The 17,387-nt window shown below is 39.3% G+C and overlaps 1 protein-coding gene across 1 annotated transcript in view; it reads left to right on the top strand.

Annotated features, from left to right (window-relative positions):
- BHMT2 (betaine--homocysteine S-methyltransferase 2) overlaps nucleotides 1-9,477 on the top strand; it is a 28,332-nt gene extending 18,855 nt beyond the window's left edge. Inside the window, exons 3-8 of the mRNA XM_012664577.1 lie at nucleotides 1,393-1,484; nucleotides 2,422-2,613; nucleotides 4,204-4,351; nucleotides 4,596-4,778; nucleotides 5,037-5,265; nucleotides 8,863-9,477. Coding sequence (XP_012520031.1) covers nucleotides 1,393-1,484; nucleotides 2,422-2,613; nucleotides 4,204-4,351; nucleotides 4,596-4,778; nucleotides 5,037-5,265; nucleotides 8,863-8,944 — 926 coding nt within the window. The 3' untranslated portion in view covers nucleotides 8,945-9,477. The remainder of the gene's footprint in view (nucleotides 1-1,392; nucleotides 1,485-2,421; nucleotides 2,614-4,203; nucleotides 4,352-4,595; nucleotides 4,779-5,036; nucleotides 5,266-8,862) is intronic.
- Nucleotides 9,478-17,387: the final 7,910 nt, after the last annotated feature.

Below are 17,387 nucleotides of genomic sequence, written 5' to 3'. Positions count from 1 at the left end.
CACACACACACACACACACACACACACACACACACTTGCATCTTCATATATAGGCAGTGCTAAAATATATACCTTAATATTTGTCCCATGAAGATTTACCTGGTAGATGTTCAGTTTCCTTAAAATAGCAAAACTGTTACTGCTTCAGATGCATCCTGCCGACAATGTGCTTGCCATGGTATAACCGTGTGCATAGTAAGGATGAGTAACGGTAGGTACCAGCTTAACAGAATACAGAGAGCCCGGTTCTGGGGATGCGAGGGCAAAGAAATAAACACAATTTTACATCATGTTCCTGGCTGGGAAAAAAAAAAAGAGTTGGAGGTAGAAAATGTGATGGGATTGGTTTGTGACATCAAATTGGAACTTTAATTCTATTCTGACTCTTCTTTATGTATTTGCTCTCTTAATTAAAGTGGGAAAATAAAGCCAAAGAATGAATGGGTGAAACAGAGTACAAACTGAGAATGGAACTTTTGATTCACTCTGATTTTATTCATATAAGCACAGTATTTCAGACAAATCCAGGGTCCTGTCTTGGATCTTCCACTGACCAGCCGTGTGACCTTGGACAAGTCACTTGACCTCTCCAAGAATCTATTTCCTCCTCTGTTGCATGGGGGCACGACATGGACTAGCTGTGAGAACTCATGAGTTAACCCATATGAAGTGCCCAGTAGATCGTACAACCTGGTGGCCACTATTATTGTTTCATCAGACACCCAGAGTTCTGTGGTAGGAGAGGACAAAGTTTTGTTTCTCTGGCGCTCAGCAGGAAATTTTCATCTGACCGAAGAAGACTTGTTCTTAGTTTTAGATGATCTTTCTGCTAAACCAGGAAGAAAGTATTGAAATAGCAAAGATAAGGCCACGGGACTGGGGGCAAAGGTGGTGAAGAGAGAGAAAGGCATGGCTTTCTGACAGGCCCGGGACAGCTTTCAGACAGCTTTCTGATGTCCCCCAACGCTTGCTGCTGAATCGGTTTGATACGGGTGCCACCCATGCACATTCTGCTGCTCTCTGTGAGAATTTCCTCATTTTACTTTGCGGGCTGCCAACACTGACTGCAGTAGACCAGCTACATCCTTCACCATGCTGCTCTATGAATAAACCTCTCTGAACCAAGAGACCAAGGGACAATTGGCCAAAAAAGGCCTTAATCTGTGCATTGACTGCACCAGACATTGAGGCCCTGGGGTCAGCAAGACAAAATGAGCCTCCTCTAACACTGTGCCCTGCCCTTGAATTCTACTGATTTTAATCTGTAACTTTTTATCAGTCCTAGGTTTGAATTTGGGTGTGATTGAAAGAGATGGGAGTGAGTGAGCTGCTGCTGCAAATGGTAGCTTCTCTAATTTTTTAGTTCAATTAAAAAAAAAAACTACTTTGTAGTTCGTCAGCTTCACATGGAATTCTTGAGAGCCGGAGCAAATGTCATGCAGACTTTCACCTTTTCTGCCAGCGAGGACAATATGGAAAGCAAGGTAACTGCAATGGTGGGAGAGGAGGAATCACCTATAACAAAAATAACCTCTTCCTGGGAAGCTATGGAATTGACTTGATGTGTTACTACACTTTGTTACAAAATCCACATACATTTCTATTAATTCATTATCATATAAACATATATACTAAACAAATGAGCTTTTCCTGCCCCTCTAGGTAGAGGAGGGCTAACCGGGAGAGAACAAACCCCTGGAAAGGCATGGCCATTCTTCCGTGCTATTTTTTTGGAGAGAAAGAACACTTCGTAGATGTTCTTTTTCTCTTCTCAATTCACATTCTTCTCTTCTGCCTTGTCCATTTGGAGACAAGGAGTCCTAAAAAAACCCACGGGCATTGGCCTAGAAATAAGAAAAATTGGATTTGAAATCCAACTGCCACCTATTGGCTATGTGACTATGCAAGACACCTAATTTCAATGAGCACTGGTTTTCTCTCTGCAAAATGGAGGTAACAGCAATGCTTAAGTTCATAGACCTGTTGCAAAGAATAGGTAAGATGAAGGATGTGGAAGTATTGTGAAATATTCTGCAAATGTAAAATACTAATACTTGTAAGTATAAACGTCCATTTATTCATTCAACCAACCAACATGTACTGAGTGCCTGTTATAGTCCATTCTCTATGCTAGATACAAAGATGCTACAAAAGCATAGGCCCTGTTCTGAAGAGGTTCACAGTCAAGTGTGGGAGGCAAATAAATAAAGGTATTAAAATCCAGTGTAGTGAGTACAATAATGGAAACAGAAGGTCATGGTAACTGAGGAGATCAACCCCTGCTCTGTTGGTCGTCTCATATTGCAGTTTATACCAGCAACTTACACTCATCTTGCTTGCTCATTGCCGCCCTTGTTGTCTGGTACATTTTACCTTTAAAACGCCAGGATCACCATCTGAACTCTTGCCCTCTAACCCCAGTGGGAAGATGTAAATACTGCTGCCTGTGACCTCGCCAAGGAAGTGGCCGGCAAAGGTGATGCTTTGGTGGCAGGGGGGATCTGCCAGACGTCAATGTACAAATACCACAAGGATGAAGCTAGAATTAAAAAACTTTTTCGGCAACAGCTAGAGGTTTTTACTAGGAAAAATGTGGACTTCTTGATTGCAGAGGTAAGCCTAGGATTATAGGACAAAGATTAAACCTGTTTTGACAAGAATAAGTGCATAGTCTTCACATTTCATGAGGGTATTGGACTGGCTCATGCCCTCATTTCTTCGGTGTGTGTGGTCAAAGGTTTATTTAGATGAACAGCAGTCAAGGCCAACACTCCCTCTCTTGGGTGCCAGGTTCTCTGTGGAGCCAAAGGACAGGCCTGGCAGTGGCCTGACCATAGCCTTTTGTTCTCTAAGGTCTGGTGGTTGCAGCAGCTGACTCAGGGCACCCTACAACCTGGGGCGAGAGGACGGGGACAGTGGCTCAGGGAGCACCCTCTCCCAAGGGAGAGGCCGGGCCAGAAGACCTCTGCGTGTGTGGGCTGGGGCTGTGTGGGAGCAAAGCCCAGAGGGTGGGGAGCTACGCAGGCTCATGCAGGCCCCACCAAGAGTTCTCTGCACCGAGTAGTTGCCTCATCCTCCTCCATCCATGCTGTGCTCATTCTTGCCTCTCTGCTTTTGCTCAAGCTGTAACATGAGTGACATTTTAAAGACAGAATCAGTAAGAATTGGTCACTGATTGAACATGAAGACCCAGAACATTCTCTTCCCTCCACCTCCAGAAAGAAAGGCCTCAATCCCCATTTCCCAACACAACTGCTACTTCCTGGGGTCAAGCCCTAAACCCAAGTCTTCCCCTGGAACAAGAAAATAGCCTCTAAATGATTATTTGCCGCAATCACACTATGGATCCCTAATGAAAACCTTGCCTCATCAGCCTCCCTAAGGCTCTGTTTTGCCCAAGGCTGGCCAGCCCACAGTCACCTGCAGAGACTGGCACGGACTCTGCCCTCTGTGTTTTCCAGATGGATGGGAGCACAGCTTTGTCTAAGAACCTGTCTTTTGATTGTCTCTGTCACTCTTCACACCCTGTTTTTGTAGAATTGGTTTCTAACTCAAGAGGAAAGAAATAAGGAGAGTTCTGCTGGGTTTTCCCCAGTTGCCTTTAATGTCAGCTTTTCAATTGTGGCACTCAAAGGGGGTCCTGGGAAGCACCTTGCAAATGATGTGAGTTTGCCAGCCACGGTGTCCTGCCCACCCACCACTGGCAAAGAAACTGAGTCGCTGTCTCTCCCACTTCGTGCCTCAGTTTTCTCATCTGGGAGAATCATTGTATTTCCCTTCCTACTTGATGGAGCACTTATGGTTATCCAAGTAGAAGTGAATATAAAAGCGCTTTGAAGTATTTTATTTTTCAGAGATTACCCTAGTTCCATAAAAGATTAGTCCAAAATTTATTAGTAAAACTTCTGTTCCCTTCAAAATTATGATTTTAAATACTCAATTACTTTTAAAACCTTTTTTTAATAACAGTCATCATCTCACTGAATCAATGACCTCTGAATGAAAACCTATATGTTATTGTTAAAGGAATTAGAATATTTACTCAAAAAAGTGTTCTTTAGTCAATGTGAGAGAGACACATTTCTTAGCGAGTTTTATCACATATTATACATTTGGTAATTTTTACAACTGTTTTGCAACAATTTGCTTTCTACTATTCAAACTCTATAGTTAGACCAATAGAAAAAGTGACATTTCTCTTAGTATTTTGAGTATGTCGAAGAAGCTGTGTGGGCTGTGGAAGTCTTAAAAGAATCGGGTAAACCTGTGGCAGCTACCATGTGCATAGGCCCCGCGGGAGACATGCATGGTGTAACACCTGGAGAATGCGCTGTGAGACTGGCGAAGGCAGGTAATCTGGACCCATGCTGTGGGAACAGTTCCGTTGTTGTTTATGAAATTTAACAAAGTTTGCCTGATATTATGAGAGTAGTTGGGAAATAAAAGAATGAACTGGAATCGGTTTCCTTATCTGTAAATCTTGGGAGGTGGAGGGAGATAGCTAATTTCTAAGCTACCTATTATAAACTATTAAAAAATAGAATAAACAAACAAATGAGTAATAAAATGTAAAAGTCCTTTACTTCTTTGTGTAGGGGCTTCCATCGTTGGTGTGAACTGCCGATTCGGGCCCGGGACCAGCTTGAAGACGGTGGAGCTCATGAAGGAGGGCCTTGGGGCTGCGGGGCTGAAAGCGCACCTGATGGTGCAGTCCCTGGGGCTCCACACGCCTGACTGTGGCAAAGGCGGGTTTGTGGATCTCCCGGAATATCCCTTTGGTAAGCTCAGCTGCATATTAGGGGTCCTTGTGTTTGTCGTCGTGACAAAATTCAAACAGCTGCAATAAGCTATTGTAAAGTTCTATAATACATGATTACATAAGATAAAAACATTCCATTTTAGCCAAAAATGAGCTGTCTGAAGAATGCATAATCTAAAGTTTACAGTTTTTTAATTGGGAAAAAAAATGTCCATCAGAGTATCTATCATTTGAAAATGGGAACAGTAATGGAAACGCCATAATTATTTTATTACAGGACTGGAGCCCAGAGTTGCCACCAGATGGGATATTCACAAGTATGCCAGAGACGCTTACAACCTGGGGGTCAGGTACATTGGCGGGTGCTGTGGATTCGAGCCCTACCACATCAGGGCAATCGCAGAGGAGCTGGCCCCAGAAAGGGGATTTTTGCCTTTGGCATCTGAAAAACATGGTAGTTGGGGAAGTAGTCTCAATATGCACACCAAACCCTGGATTAGAGCAAGGTAAGAATTTTTAAATTAATATTCTCGTTATTTTTCTTTAATTTCATTTTATTGTTGTAAACTCTATGCATGCACATGATAACTAATAAAAATTCAAAAAATGTAGAAATTTATAAAATGAAAAACAAAAGTTGCCCCCTCCTGGCACCAGTCTCATTCCCAGAGGTATCTTTAGTCCATTTGAGCTTCTGTAACAAAATATCATAAACTGGGTGGCTTATAAGCCCCAGAAATTTATTTCTTACAGTTCTGGAGGCCGGGAAATCCAAGATCAAGGCACCACAGATTTGGCATTTGGTGAGGGCCTTCATTTCATAGACAGTGCTGTCTTGCTGTGTCCTCACGTAGTAGAAGGGGCAAGGCAGCTCCCTGGGGCCTCTTTTATAAAGGCACTAATCTCATTCATGAGGGCTCCACCATCCTCAACTAATCACCTCCCAAAGGTCCCAACATATAAACTTTGGAGAGACACAAACATTCGGCCCATAGCACAGAGGAAACCTATTTGTTATTTGCGTTTTGAAGTCTCATTACTATTTCCTGTTTCATCAGTTTTAAGCAGTAATTATTGATAACTTTTATGAAAGCTGAAGAATTTAAATCACGTAATCTTCTCCTTTCCTCCCCTTAATTCTCTTTTTCCCAATTTTGATCCACTATATTCTTATCTCTTCTATTGGTTATCTTTTAAGTTGAAATTATATTTAACCACCTATTTCTTAATTCATCAATATAATGCAAGATCTCTTGACTCCACTGTCTGTAAAATAAGAATCGACTCCCTTCTGCTTCTCTCCACCTTCCCTCTCTCATCTGTCTCTTGGGCTTCTTTAAGTTATACCATTACTTTTACATCATCAAGGTTTATAACCATCATGTTCTATTCTGTCATTACAATTAAGTCCTCCAAGCTTTATCTGTAGGTTGATCCTAAAAATATAAAGCCAGTGAATAACATTTACAATATTATTATAATTGTCATATTAAATAAGCAGGACTCATGAAATAGAAGCAGAACTCAACTTCAGTTTTGTCTGTCTTTTTAAACCTGCTCAATGGGTAAATACATTCCTTTGTCCCTATTTGAAAACACTGACATGCCCCAGGACTTCTCTGGGTACTCTTAGGCAATGGAAAGTCCCATAATCACTTTATTTAACAGACACAGTCTCAATTCAGTAATTAAAAGTGTTTGGTTTCATGTAAAACCAAACCTCAGAACTTAAAACTTACTTTGAACTTAAAACTTCTCCCTTTGTCCAGCAGAAGTCTTCAACAGGGAGGAGACCAGGGAAGGCCAATGTGCTCCTTTCCCTCTGCCTTGTGCCTCCCACCCTCCCTTCTCATCTTGCTACCAGGGTATCTGCCCTCTGCAGATTCCAAGTAAGAAGAGAGAGGATGGAAAAGGGAGTAAGACTATTATTGCTTGACTGGCACCCTGCCAGGAAGACTGCATTCCCTGAGCCTGGCAGGTCTTCATGAGCACTTCCGTGATCTATCAGAGCCACCCACTGGAAACTTGGGTCTGTACTTCTCATGCCACAGGCATTTTTCTCTGACTGCTACTTCCCCCTCAGACTCTGGCTTTTTCAGCAAGTCACTCCAGATATAACCTATTTTTGGGTCCCATTTTCCTTCTGGGTGACTGTCTTGGGCCAGATTTTAGATACTTCAAGTTGGCTCTCTCACTCCCATTAGGCTCAAAATGACTTTCACCTCTCCTGTCTATAGACAGACCCTGAGAGTGTGGTCTGACCCTACTTCAACAGCACCCTCTTTGCTCACAAGCAAAGTAGCTGGCCCATTGTTCTATTGTGATCTAAACATTCTAGTGTAGAGTCAGGTGAGTTCGTCTGACTGGTTCTTGGCCACCTAATTTGAAATTTCTGCAAAGTGTCTGTCTTGCAACTCCCTTTGATACCTGATATCTATCACATCTCAGTGCCTCCAATAGAACTTCCAAACTAATAGCCTATTAAATGAGTGATTTTCTAAACATTCATTGCAGAACAAAGTGGTATGCATGGGACCATGGAGAAAGACAAATAATCCTATTTTATAAAATTTGAGCCACTGTAGGAGAATGTTCCAAGCATCAAGTTCAATGGATTCTCTTCTCTTACATTTTATCTGCTGTCCAAATCTATGTAATATTTCAATATGCTTCAGACTTGGACTGACTTTCTTTATACAACATTTGGTTTTTTCGGAGTTTCTAATTAACTTCCTTTTTCATTATAGAAAAAAATAACAGGCCTTCGCTTTCTCTGAAGTCTTCTAATTTCTAAATTATACTATTTGTTACAGTCAATCACTTTATTATTGAAGATTTTTTCTTGAATTACTGTTCTGTTTTGGATTATTACATGTATGATATACTTTTTCTCTCTTTTCTTTCTCTCTCTTTCTCTCTCTCTCTCCACACACACACACATACACACACACACACACATAATATATATGTATATGTATATATACATACACATTTGTATATATTTTTTAAAAACTGCCAATACAATGCCACCCCCTTTCCATCTCCTACAAACGAATCACAATCTGTGCTATCTTCTCCTCTCTGTTCAGTGCTGTTATATATTTAATCTATTTTGCACTTCTTTATTCGTTTCAGTGGGATTTGAAGTAGCCTTCATATTTGAACTGGAACAACTTTCCTAATGTAAATCTATATAGGTTGTAAAAGTAGGCAAGGAACCATTTAGCCAAACCTTTCTTCTGGGAGATATGAATACCAGAGAAGATGGTTTTTATAGGTATCACATTTAGAAAAAAAAAATCACTAAATATAAATATAATTAAAAGGTGGGGAAAGCATACTTTGGTGATGATTAAAATAGTTTAAATAAATGAAAAATAGCTTATTTAATTATAATCTGCTAGGAATCCTGAAAATTCATTAGCCATTAGAATTAAAACATTATTCTATAGACTAAAGCAAAACACTGCTGTACCCTGAACTCCCAAACCTACTGATATTCGCAGAAATTTATGATTACACAAAAAAACCTATATAAACCCCAGATTTCTGACATTTCATCACCCAAAAATATTGATTTATTTTTTTTTAAATAATGTGAAAAAAATTGAAAAAATATATTTAAGGTCTGACCAGAAACTTTTGTACTCTTCTTTCTTTGTTTAACAACAAGAAATAAATACTAACAAAGTAATTATATTACTTTTTGAACTTTGACTTATTATATTAAAAACAATTTTCATATACCTCTCACTATATTGAAATATTGAGTGGAGTTGGAAGGACTGTTAGAAATTTCAGAATGAATATAATTCATAAAAACATGTAAAATTGAAACATTGTTTCTGAAAGGTGGCATGAAACCTAAGGATGGTTATTGAGGATAAAAACGTCAGAAAATCCCCTGGCATTAATGGATATGGATATGTTTTTATGTCTGTATGTTGAAACAAAAGTTCACTTTAGCCTGACTGTTCACCAAATTTTGAGTGTGTGTGTGTGTGTGTGTGTGTGTATACACACGTGCACATGTGTGACCTATTGGACTTATGAAATAGGTATGACTCTTTTAATTAATTAATCACATATATTTTAAACCACAGGGCTAGAAGAGAGTATTGGGAAAATCTGCTGCCAGCTTCAGGCAGACCTTTCTGTCCTTCGCTATCAAAGCCAGATGTCTAAGGAGTAGTGAAAGAAAATACTGAAATAATAGATCGAAAAGAAGTTGTCGTCCGCCCCACCTGGAACCCGTGCTCACCGTCATCCTCAGCCTGCCCTGCTGTCTCCAGCTGCTGAGAAGGTGATGTGCTGTAGCCCGTTAGTCTGACCCAGGCCTGCATATTGAGCTCGTGCTGTGGTTAAGCACCTCGACAGATGCTGGATGCTGCCGGAGATGCCCCTCGTCCCCTAAGGACTTACTGTCCAGGAATGCTGCTGTGCATTCTGCTGAAGATCATTGAGAATAGCCAAACTTGTCTAGGGTGAATTTGACATTTTAAAATAATCAGAAGTCACTGAGAACCAAATCTACTGACTAAGTCAAGTGACTAAGCTAGATGCTTGAGGAAGATGGAGCAACACTCCAAAGCAATGTGTGTGCTTTCCTTTAAATGATTTGTGTGATAACTCCAAAGACAATCCCAAAAGAAAAGATGTGAAAAATGTTTTGAACAATTTCAGGAGTATTGAAATAAGTGTATAATCTTCCAAAGTGATAACTTTCAAAGATGATTTTCACTTAAAGGTGTCAGGTCCTAGAATTTTTTAAATGTCTTTATAATCACAAATAGCTAGGTTATAAACTGTGTAAGGACAAGGATCATGTGATAAGTTTCTTATATTTCTCCTTACATAGCATTGTGCTAGACATAATAATATAATAGATGCTCAATGAAATACTTATTGTTGATTATTTAAAATAAGTAAAAATAGAGAAACAGAAGATCTTTTTAAAAGTCAGAGTTCAAATCTATCTTGCTCTAATATTGTCTTATGTTTGTGTTATTTGCTGTGTGCCGGTTTCTCTTTTTTTTACAACAATGTATCAATTTGTGACAATTAGTAAAATTAAGACCAACTTACCTTTTGTAGCATTTGAATATTTAAAATTTCATAGACATTCTTTGGAATAATAATAACAAATATTTATTACCTATTATGTCCCAATCTTTGTTCTAATATATATAAAAAAGAACAAATATCCATACACATATATGTACTGTCATATATATATATACACACATTATTTTTTCCACAAGAATTAAAAATGAGAACGTGTTTTTAACATAGTAGTTTATAAATGAGGAAACTGAGGTCTAATGAAGTAACTTGTCTGAGGTCACACAATTAGCAAATGTGGGATTAGTAAATTGGGATTTGAATCCACACAATCTGGCTCTAGAATCCATGTTTTCAACCAATCCACTGCACTGCACACAGCCGCTGCTTTTATCAGAGTCTGTCCACATTTTTCTGTTGCTGAGTTTAAGGTATTTTTATCAACTTCCCTTACTATAAATTAGCCCTTCAGTCCTGACATGGTTGTTCCTATAATATTGACAACCTAGAATTCATTCAGTGTTGCCGCTTTACCCATAATACTACACAACCCCACCCTGCTGGAAATTAGAGAATGAATAATTTACCTTCATCTCAAGGCCTCTGGGGTCGATGAGGGTGACTAATCCAAACTGCTAATTAAGCGCCTGAATATCTTTGCCAGCATCTCCAACAAGGACCATCCAGTCTCTGTTTAGACCCTTCCAGTAGGAACTCATTACCTCTCAAGATTATTTCTTTCTTTTCAAGTTGCATCTCATTCTTGGAACATTATTCCATGTATCAACCAGAAATCTGTTTATCTACAACTTCCACTTATTGGTCCAAATATTAGACTTTGACACCCATAGAACAAATTTATGATTTCTTCCATGTGATAAGTGATAAATCTTCAAAAATTTAAAGATAGTTGTTAATGCTTTCCTGTACTTACTCTTCATCTCCTCCAACAAAAAAGCATAGGTTTTTAAGATGTGCTTTGTCATATACTACCTGTGTGACATTAGATGGTTATTTAACTTTTCCATCTTAATTTCTTCATCTCGGTTTGGTGCAATGGCTCACACCTGCAATCCCAGCACTTTGGGAGGCTGAGGCAAGAGGAATGCTTGAGGCCAGGAGTTCGAGACCAACCTGAGCAACATATTTAGACCCTGTCTTTACAAAAAATTAAAAAATTAGCTGGGGATGGAGGCATGCACCTGTAGTTCTAGCTACTCAGGAGGCTGAAGTGGGAGGTATTTAATAACCTCATTGTGTGTGCTGCTTTGCTTTGATGACTTGTAGTCTGAACGTTATTGATAGGACAAAAGTCATTATAGTTTCTCAAACATGCATTTTCACCTTGGGTATACTAAGCACAGTGGCCTGGAATAGGATGTTGATGAGGCTAAAGTTGATAAAACTTCCAAGAGATAAGCAGGTAGACCAATAAAGTAAAATCACATGAGCCCAGGAGTTTGAGGCTATAGTGAGCTTTGATTGCACCACTGCACTCCAGCCTGGGCAACTGAGCTTTAAGACACTGTCTCTTAAAAAAAAAAAAAATCCTTATCTGTAAAATAATGGTAAAAATAAGATAGCACCATTCTTATTGGGGTGCTATGAAGATTAAATGAGATAACAAGATACTTAGGAACAGTGCCTGGCATATAGTAGGCAGCCATTGCACATTATATAGTGTAATATAATTACGTGACTTGATTTTCATCCCTCATCCTCGTGGTGACTGACTCTCTTCTGGGTGTACTCTGATATCAAAGCCTCTGCTTATTTTTAGTACTTGGTCTTTAACACCACACTCCAGGAGTGCACTGCTCACACGATAACTGTCTGCTTAGTGTGTGGAGAGGGCAGTGCATGACATTGTGAGAAGAGCAAGAGTGAAGAGGCTATGTAGGGTGGGGGAGCTGTCCTCCACTCTGAATCCCTTCCTTGGGTTTGCACCAGCACAAACTAAGACCTTCATCTGGTTTCACAGTATACAGTTTAAAAGTGGTATAACAAAAATAAATTATATATGGTAGGTAGTAAGGAAGTTTTTTTTAAATCTAGGTCCATCGGTCCATAAAAAATGATATCAGTTGAGATCCATATTGTCAAAGAGCAGCTCGTGTAGACTTTCAGAAAGAGTAAAGGCAATCATCAGCTTTTCAGGTTGACAGTTGTGATATATGCGAAAATAGAATTAAAATATATTCTTCAGAAGGTATTAGTCACAGGAGTGACATGGGTTGAAAGACGTGAAGGAGGACAATAATAAGGAAAAATGAATTTGAAGAAGATATGCAGACAGACCAAGAGTAGCAAGGGAAGATGAGACATGACATAAAGATCAGCCTGAGCAACAGTGTAGGCTGCACCCACTTGATGAAAGTGTGCGCAGCCCCGGAAAATTGTGTTCAAGAAGCATATTTAATAACCTCATTGTGTGTGCTGCTTTGCTTTGATGACTTGTAGTCTCAACATTATTGATAGGACAAAAGTCATTATAGTTTCTCAAACATGCATTTTCACCTTGGTTATACTAAGCACAGTGGCCTGGAATAGGATGTTGATGAGGCTAAAGTTGATAAAACTTCCAAGAGATAAGCAGGTAGACCAATAAAGTAAAATTTCTAAAAGATTTCCTACATTGAAAGACTCCAAAATTGACATAGTGATTGGATCACACTTTAAATAATATTAAAAACGTATCGAGGAAAAGTATTTCAAATCATTTCAACTCCAATTTAATCACTGTACCCCAAAATAAAGTCCAGAAAGTATGCTTAGTACTTCCTCTCTTCTGGAAATGCTCAACAATACATTTGGATAATTAAAAATATTGGAAAAATGACACAAAATTATGATTTTGTGCAGATGAAATGGCTATACAGTTAGAAGTCTCAAGAAAATCATCTGAAAAGCAATTAGACAATAGTAGCATCCAGTAATGTGGCTGGTCAAAAACTTTATATACGAAATCCATTGCTTTACTATATACACTCAACAACTATGTCAAAAGTACAATGGAAGAAAAGGCCTGTTTTACATTTTTAGCAAAATGATTAAATATCTAGGAATAAAATTTACAGGAAATGTACAGGAGCTATTGAAAGAAATTAGGGGATGCCATTGTAGGATGCAGAATAAGACTTGAACAAATCTGTGTACAAATTCATAGAAAGACAATTATTTTAAGATGTCAAGCTGCTCTAAACTGCTTAATAAATACAATATAATCCCAATGAAAAGTTCCATCAGGATTGAGGGGAAATAGACATGCAAACTCTCAAGTTCATAGGCAAAAAAGAAATGTAGGGATTATGGGAAAGTTAGAAAAAGAGGGATAGTGAGGCAAATGTGGCCTGCTGGACAATCACCATATATAACATACAGTAATTAAAACCACTGGTTACTTGTATTAAAAAAAATCAGTGGAACAGACTAATATATAATACATATAAATAGAGTTAATGCATGATAAAGGGGGCATTTCAGGTCAGTGAGGAGAAGCTGGATTATTTAACAATTATAGATCATTGATCAACCACCTGAGAAGAAAAAGCTGGATCTGTTAGATAAGTTCAAGGTTGATCAAAGTTTTGATGATAAGTCCATAAAAGAAAAGCCCATAACAAAAAAAACCTGGTAAATTTTGCCATATAAAAAAATTAGGCCAGTGACTCATGCCTATAATCCTAGAGCTTTGCGAGGCTGAGGCAGGAGGATCACTTGAGGCCAGGAGTTCGAGACCAGCCTCAGCAAGAGCGAGACCTTGTTTCTACTAAAAATAGAAAAATTAGCCGGGGGTGGTGGCCCACACCTGTAGTTCCAGCTATTCAGGAGGTTGAGCCAGGAGGATTGCTTGAACCTAGAAATTCAAGGTTGCAGTGAGCTATGATGACACCACTGCACTCTAGGCTGGGGGATAAAGCAAGACCCTGTCTCAAAAAAGAAAAAAAATTAAATGTATGAACGCATACAAAAATACTCTAAACAAAGGTGAAATCAGATGAGAAAAATGTGTAACGGGGGTCAGAGTAACTACTATTCCAGCAAGGAGGTCTTGAATTGCTTTAGTTCAACCCTCCCCCCACCCACACAGATGTTGTCAGGGGGCTTACCCATGTGATTGACATTCAGGACCCCACTCCATCCCATTTTCTTGGGCTTACCAGTGTTACGAGAGGGAGATATACCCAGCTGGGAACCAAGCAAAGTGTTGGGGTCAGCACTGGTGTTATCACCACCACCCCTACGTGATGGTGACTAACGCAGGTGCAGGATGGGATGCAGTGAGTCAGGTGCCCCAGGAAGCACAGTGCTGCTAGTGGGGATGACGTGAGGGCCAGGTAGCTGGCTCTGCAGGCACGGACATGGAGCTCAGGCAGCATCCGAGCGTTCACACATTGTCCTCTAACGTGGTACCTGCCAGACCTCACTTGACTCTTCCCCTCCCAGGCAGTAGGTCCTCTCCCTTTTTGGGCAACTTCTGGGAATCAGCTCTCAGTGCCTGTGCCCCCCACATGTACTTCATACTGCTTCTTCCCACTTCCTTCAATGCCCACGACCATTTAAGGTTTTCAGAAAAACCTCTTTTCCTCTTGATCTGTTATTACAATAGGACATCACACCAAAAGCAATGGAAAAATGAAGTACTCTCTCCTCAAAGCCACCCTTATTAGAGTTGGGGAAACAAGGGGTTTAGGGAAACAAGGAGTGGGGGAAAATAATAAGTTTACAGATTAAAGCAATCTGAATGCTAATATGTTGCCACAAATATTTGCACACATATGATAAATTAAGGGAGACTTTTCTTAATCTATAAATTAGGAAATAGATTACCTTAATCTATTAAATATAGGAAAAAATAAGCAACACATTCAAAATTAGGTAAATGCACAGCAAAACAACAATGGGATACCTTTTTTCACTTATCAACAAAGACCAAGAAGTTGATAATATCTTATGTTGATGAGGATGCAGGGGGGAAAGACATTTTCACATAATACATATGATCTTTGTAGAAGTATAAACTGGTACAAACTATTTGAAAAGCAATTTGGCCATATCTATCAAAATTTAGAATTTACATACCCTTAGACGAGCAATTTCACTTCTAGGAATGTAATCTGCAATGATATTCATATATGTGCAAAGGTGCATGCCTGGAAACCACCTAAATAGCTATCAATGGCATACTACTTAAGTGAATTATGGAACATCTACAGGATGTTAAGGCATGGAGTCACTAAAAAGAATACATTAGATCAACATGTGCTAAAATGGAAGGATCTCCTAGATATGTTGCCAAATGGAAATATGCTCCCATTGTGTACACGCAGAATATTTTGGAAAGGAATATTTCCCTCCTATGGAAGAAGGACTGGTGATTGAAAGTATGGTATAGGAGAAAGACCTCCTTTTCTCTTTTTTAGTGTCTAAACTTGTTAATATGGGTTGCTATTACTTTTTCTACAAAATAGATTAACTTTAAAATGTATGTCAAGATTTCTGATTGCAAATGGAAAAAACAGATAACATGAGTTTCCTGTTGTGACACAGAATGAGAAACACTACATCACCCATGATGTGTATCAGCCAAAAATGCTTGCAGGGAATCTAACCAAGCCTTTAGAGTTCACTTCCAATACAGGGGAAATGTAAGGGATATAGGAACAAGGTAAACACCACAGTCAGGTGGCTCACGTATTCTGCAAGATGGCTGGCCTGGTCTTTTTCGCAGGTCAGTATCTGGGGTCTGTTCATCTATCTGTAGCAAGCCAGCACAGTGTATGGTCCTGGTTTGGATGAACCAGCAATTGTTTCGGAAACAATTGGGGAAATTTGAATGTGACCTGGGTATTAAGAAATCAGAATTCATTTGGGCTATATAGGAAAATGTTCTTGATTTTTAGAAATGCATGTAAAATTTTTAATGCAAACCAAATGTTAAATTACTATTTATAATTTACTTTGAATATTTCAGTATATAAAAATAAGTGTTTTTTTAAAAGGCAAGATTTCCACAGGTTTTGATTTGGTTGGGGGAAATTAAGAATGAGTTAATTGTAAAAAAATAAGAGTGACCAGTGAAACTAAGAGAAACTGGTTTGAACTAGCTCTTTCCAGTTTCACAGCAGATATTTGCAGTACTAGGGAGTTATCGGGAATAGCAGATGGCCCTCTGATAAACCCTGCTCTGCACAGAATCAGCAACGCAGACCAGCAAATCACTGGCATGGAAACCACGTGTAAGAGATCATTGAAATTAGAGGTGAAGGTCAGCTGGAAAAACAATTCCTGCTTTGCAGTGATCACAGCCATGATTTGATACCTTATGCAAAATCGTAAGCAAAGTTAAGCAACCCATTTTGGCTGTACAGTTAGCTGCCTTGAAGGTGAGCACACATTTTATTTGATCAATAATGAAAACGCTGAAAATTGTTGCAGAAGGGTGCGATTTTGCCCGACATCAGGGTTGTTTTATTAAAGGGTCTTGAGAGAAGACGGCATGCTGACGGTGGCACTGAGGCACTCTCACAGTCGCATTTCATTTATAACCTCCATTATTGTGTTGGAGCAGAGAGGAAGGAAGAAGAGAGAAAAGAAAATAAAAGTTGTATTTTTCATGACATAGGTCCAGGTGCACTGGCCTCTTCCAAATAGTAAAATTGGAGAAGCATCTTTCCACCTGGTGGTGACTACTTACCTTGAGGGTTCTGTGCGTTCATAACCAATTATAATATAGTCACCCATTCATTCATTTATTCATTCATTCATCCATCCATTCATTATTCAAATAACATTTATTTAGTGCTTGACTGTGTTGGTCACTCCTATATGTTCCATAGTACTTATCATGAATAAGTTCAATGTATTTTAATATTCCCTTGGTCATTCCTGTTTACTTGCCTGTTCCCTACTCAAAGGGGCAACAAAAATATCTTGTTAACTATTGTATTCTCGGTACCTGGCACTGAGACATTAAAAAAAAAAACTATTAAATGAATACTTTCATTCAATGGTGAATAAATGTGCAAACTATGCTAGGGTCAAGAGATGTAAGGATGAATAAGCACCTGTCTCATGCTACCTTGCTAAATGCTCTTGCCCAGAGTATTTTGAAGAACAAATGCATGATGTGTGATAGATCAGCACCAGATTGTGGTGGCTCAAAGCTGAAGCTGAGACTGGTAGGAGAAAAGAGGAAGACATTGGGAAGTGGAAAGGCAGACTGTGCAAGGAGGATGGCTCAGGGGACAATCCCAGGAAGTTCCAGACTACAGTAGATGGAGGAAGGATTTAGGAGAGTTGGGACTCAGGATCATTAGCAATGGGAAAAAAATGCATACTTAAATATGCATCATTGCCATTGAAAATATGGGAGCCAAGCACGGTGGCACGCACCTATAGTCCTAGCTACTCAGGAGGCAGAGGCAGAAGGATCACCTAAGCTCAGAATTAAAGACTGTAGTGTGCTGTGATCATGCCTGTGAATAGCCATCATGCCTGTGAATAGCCATGGCACTCCAACCTGGGCAACATAGTGAGACTCCATCTCTTTAAAAATAAATAAATA

Source organism: Propithecus coquereli, unplaced genomic scaffold (assembly GCF_000956105.1).
Source record: "Propithecus coquereli isolate 6110/MARCELLA unplaced genomic scaffold, Pcoq_1.0 Scaffold9, whole genome shotgun sequence".
Classification (NCBI taxonomy): Eukaryota; Metazoa; Chordata; class Mammalia; order Primates; family Indriidae; genus Propithecus; species Propithecus coquereli.
This window is presented reverse-complemented; position numbering and strand designations above follow the sequence as displayed.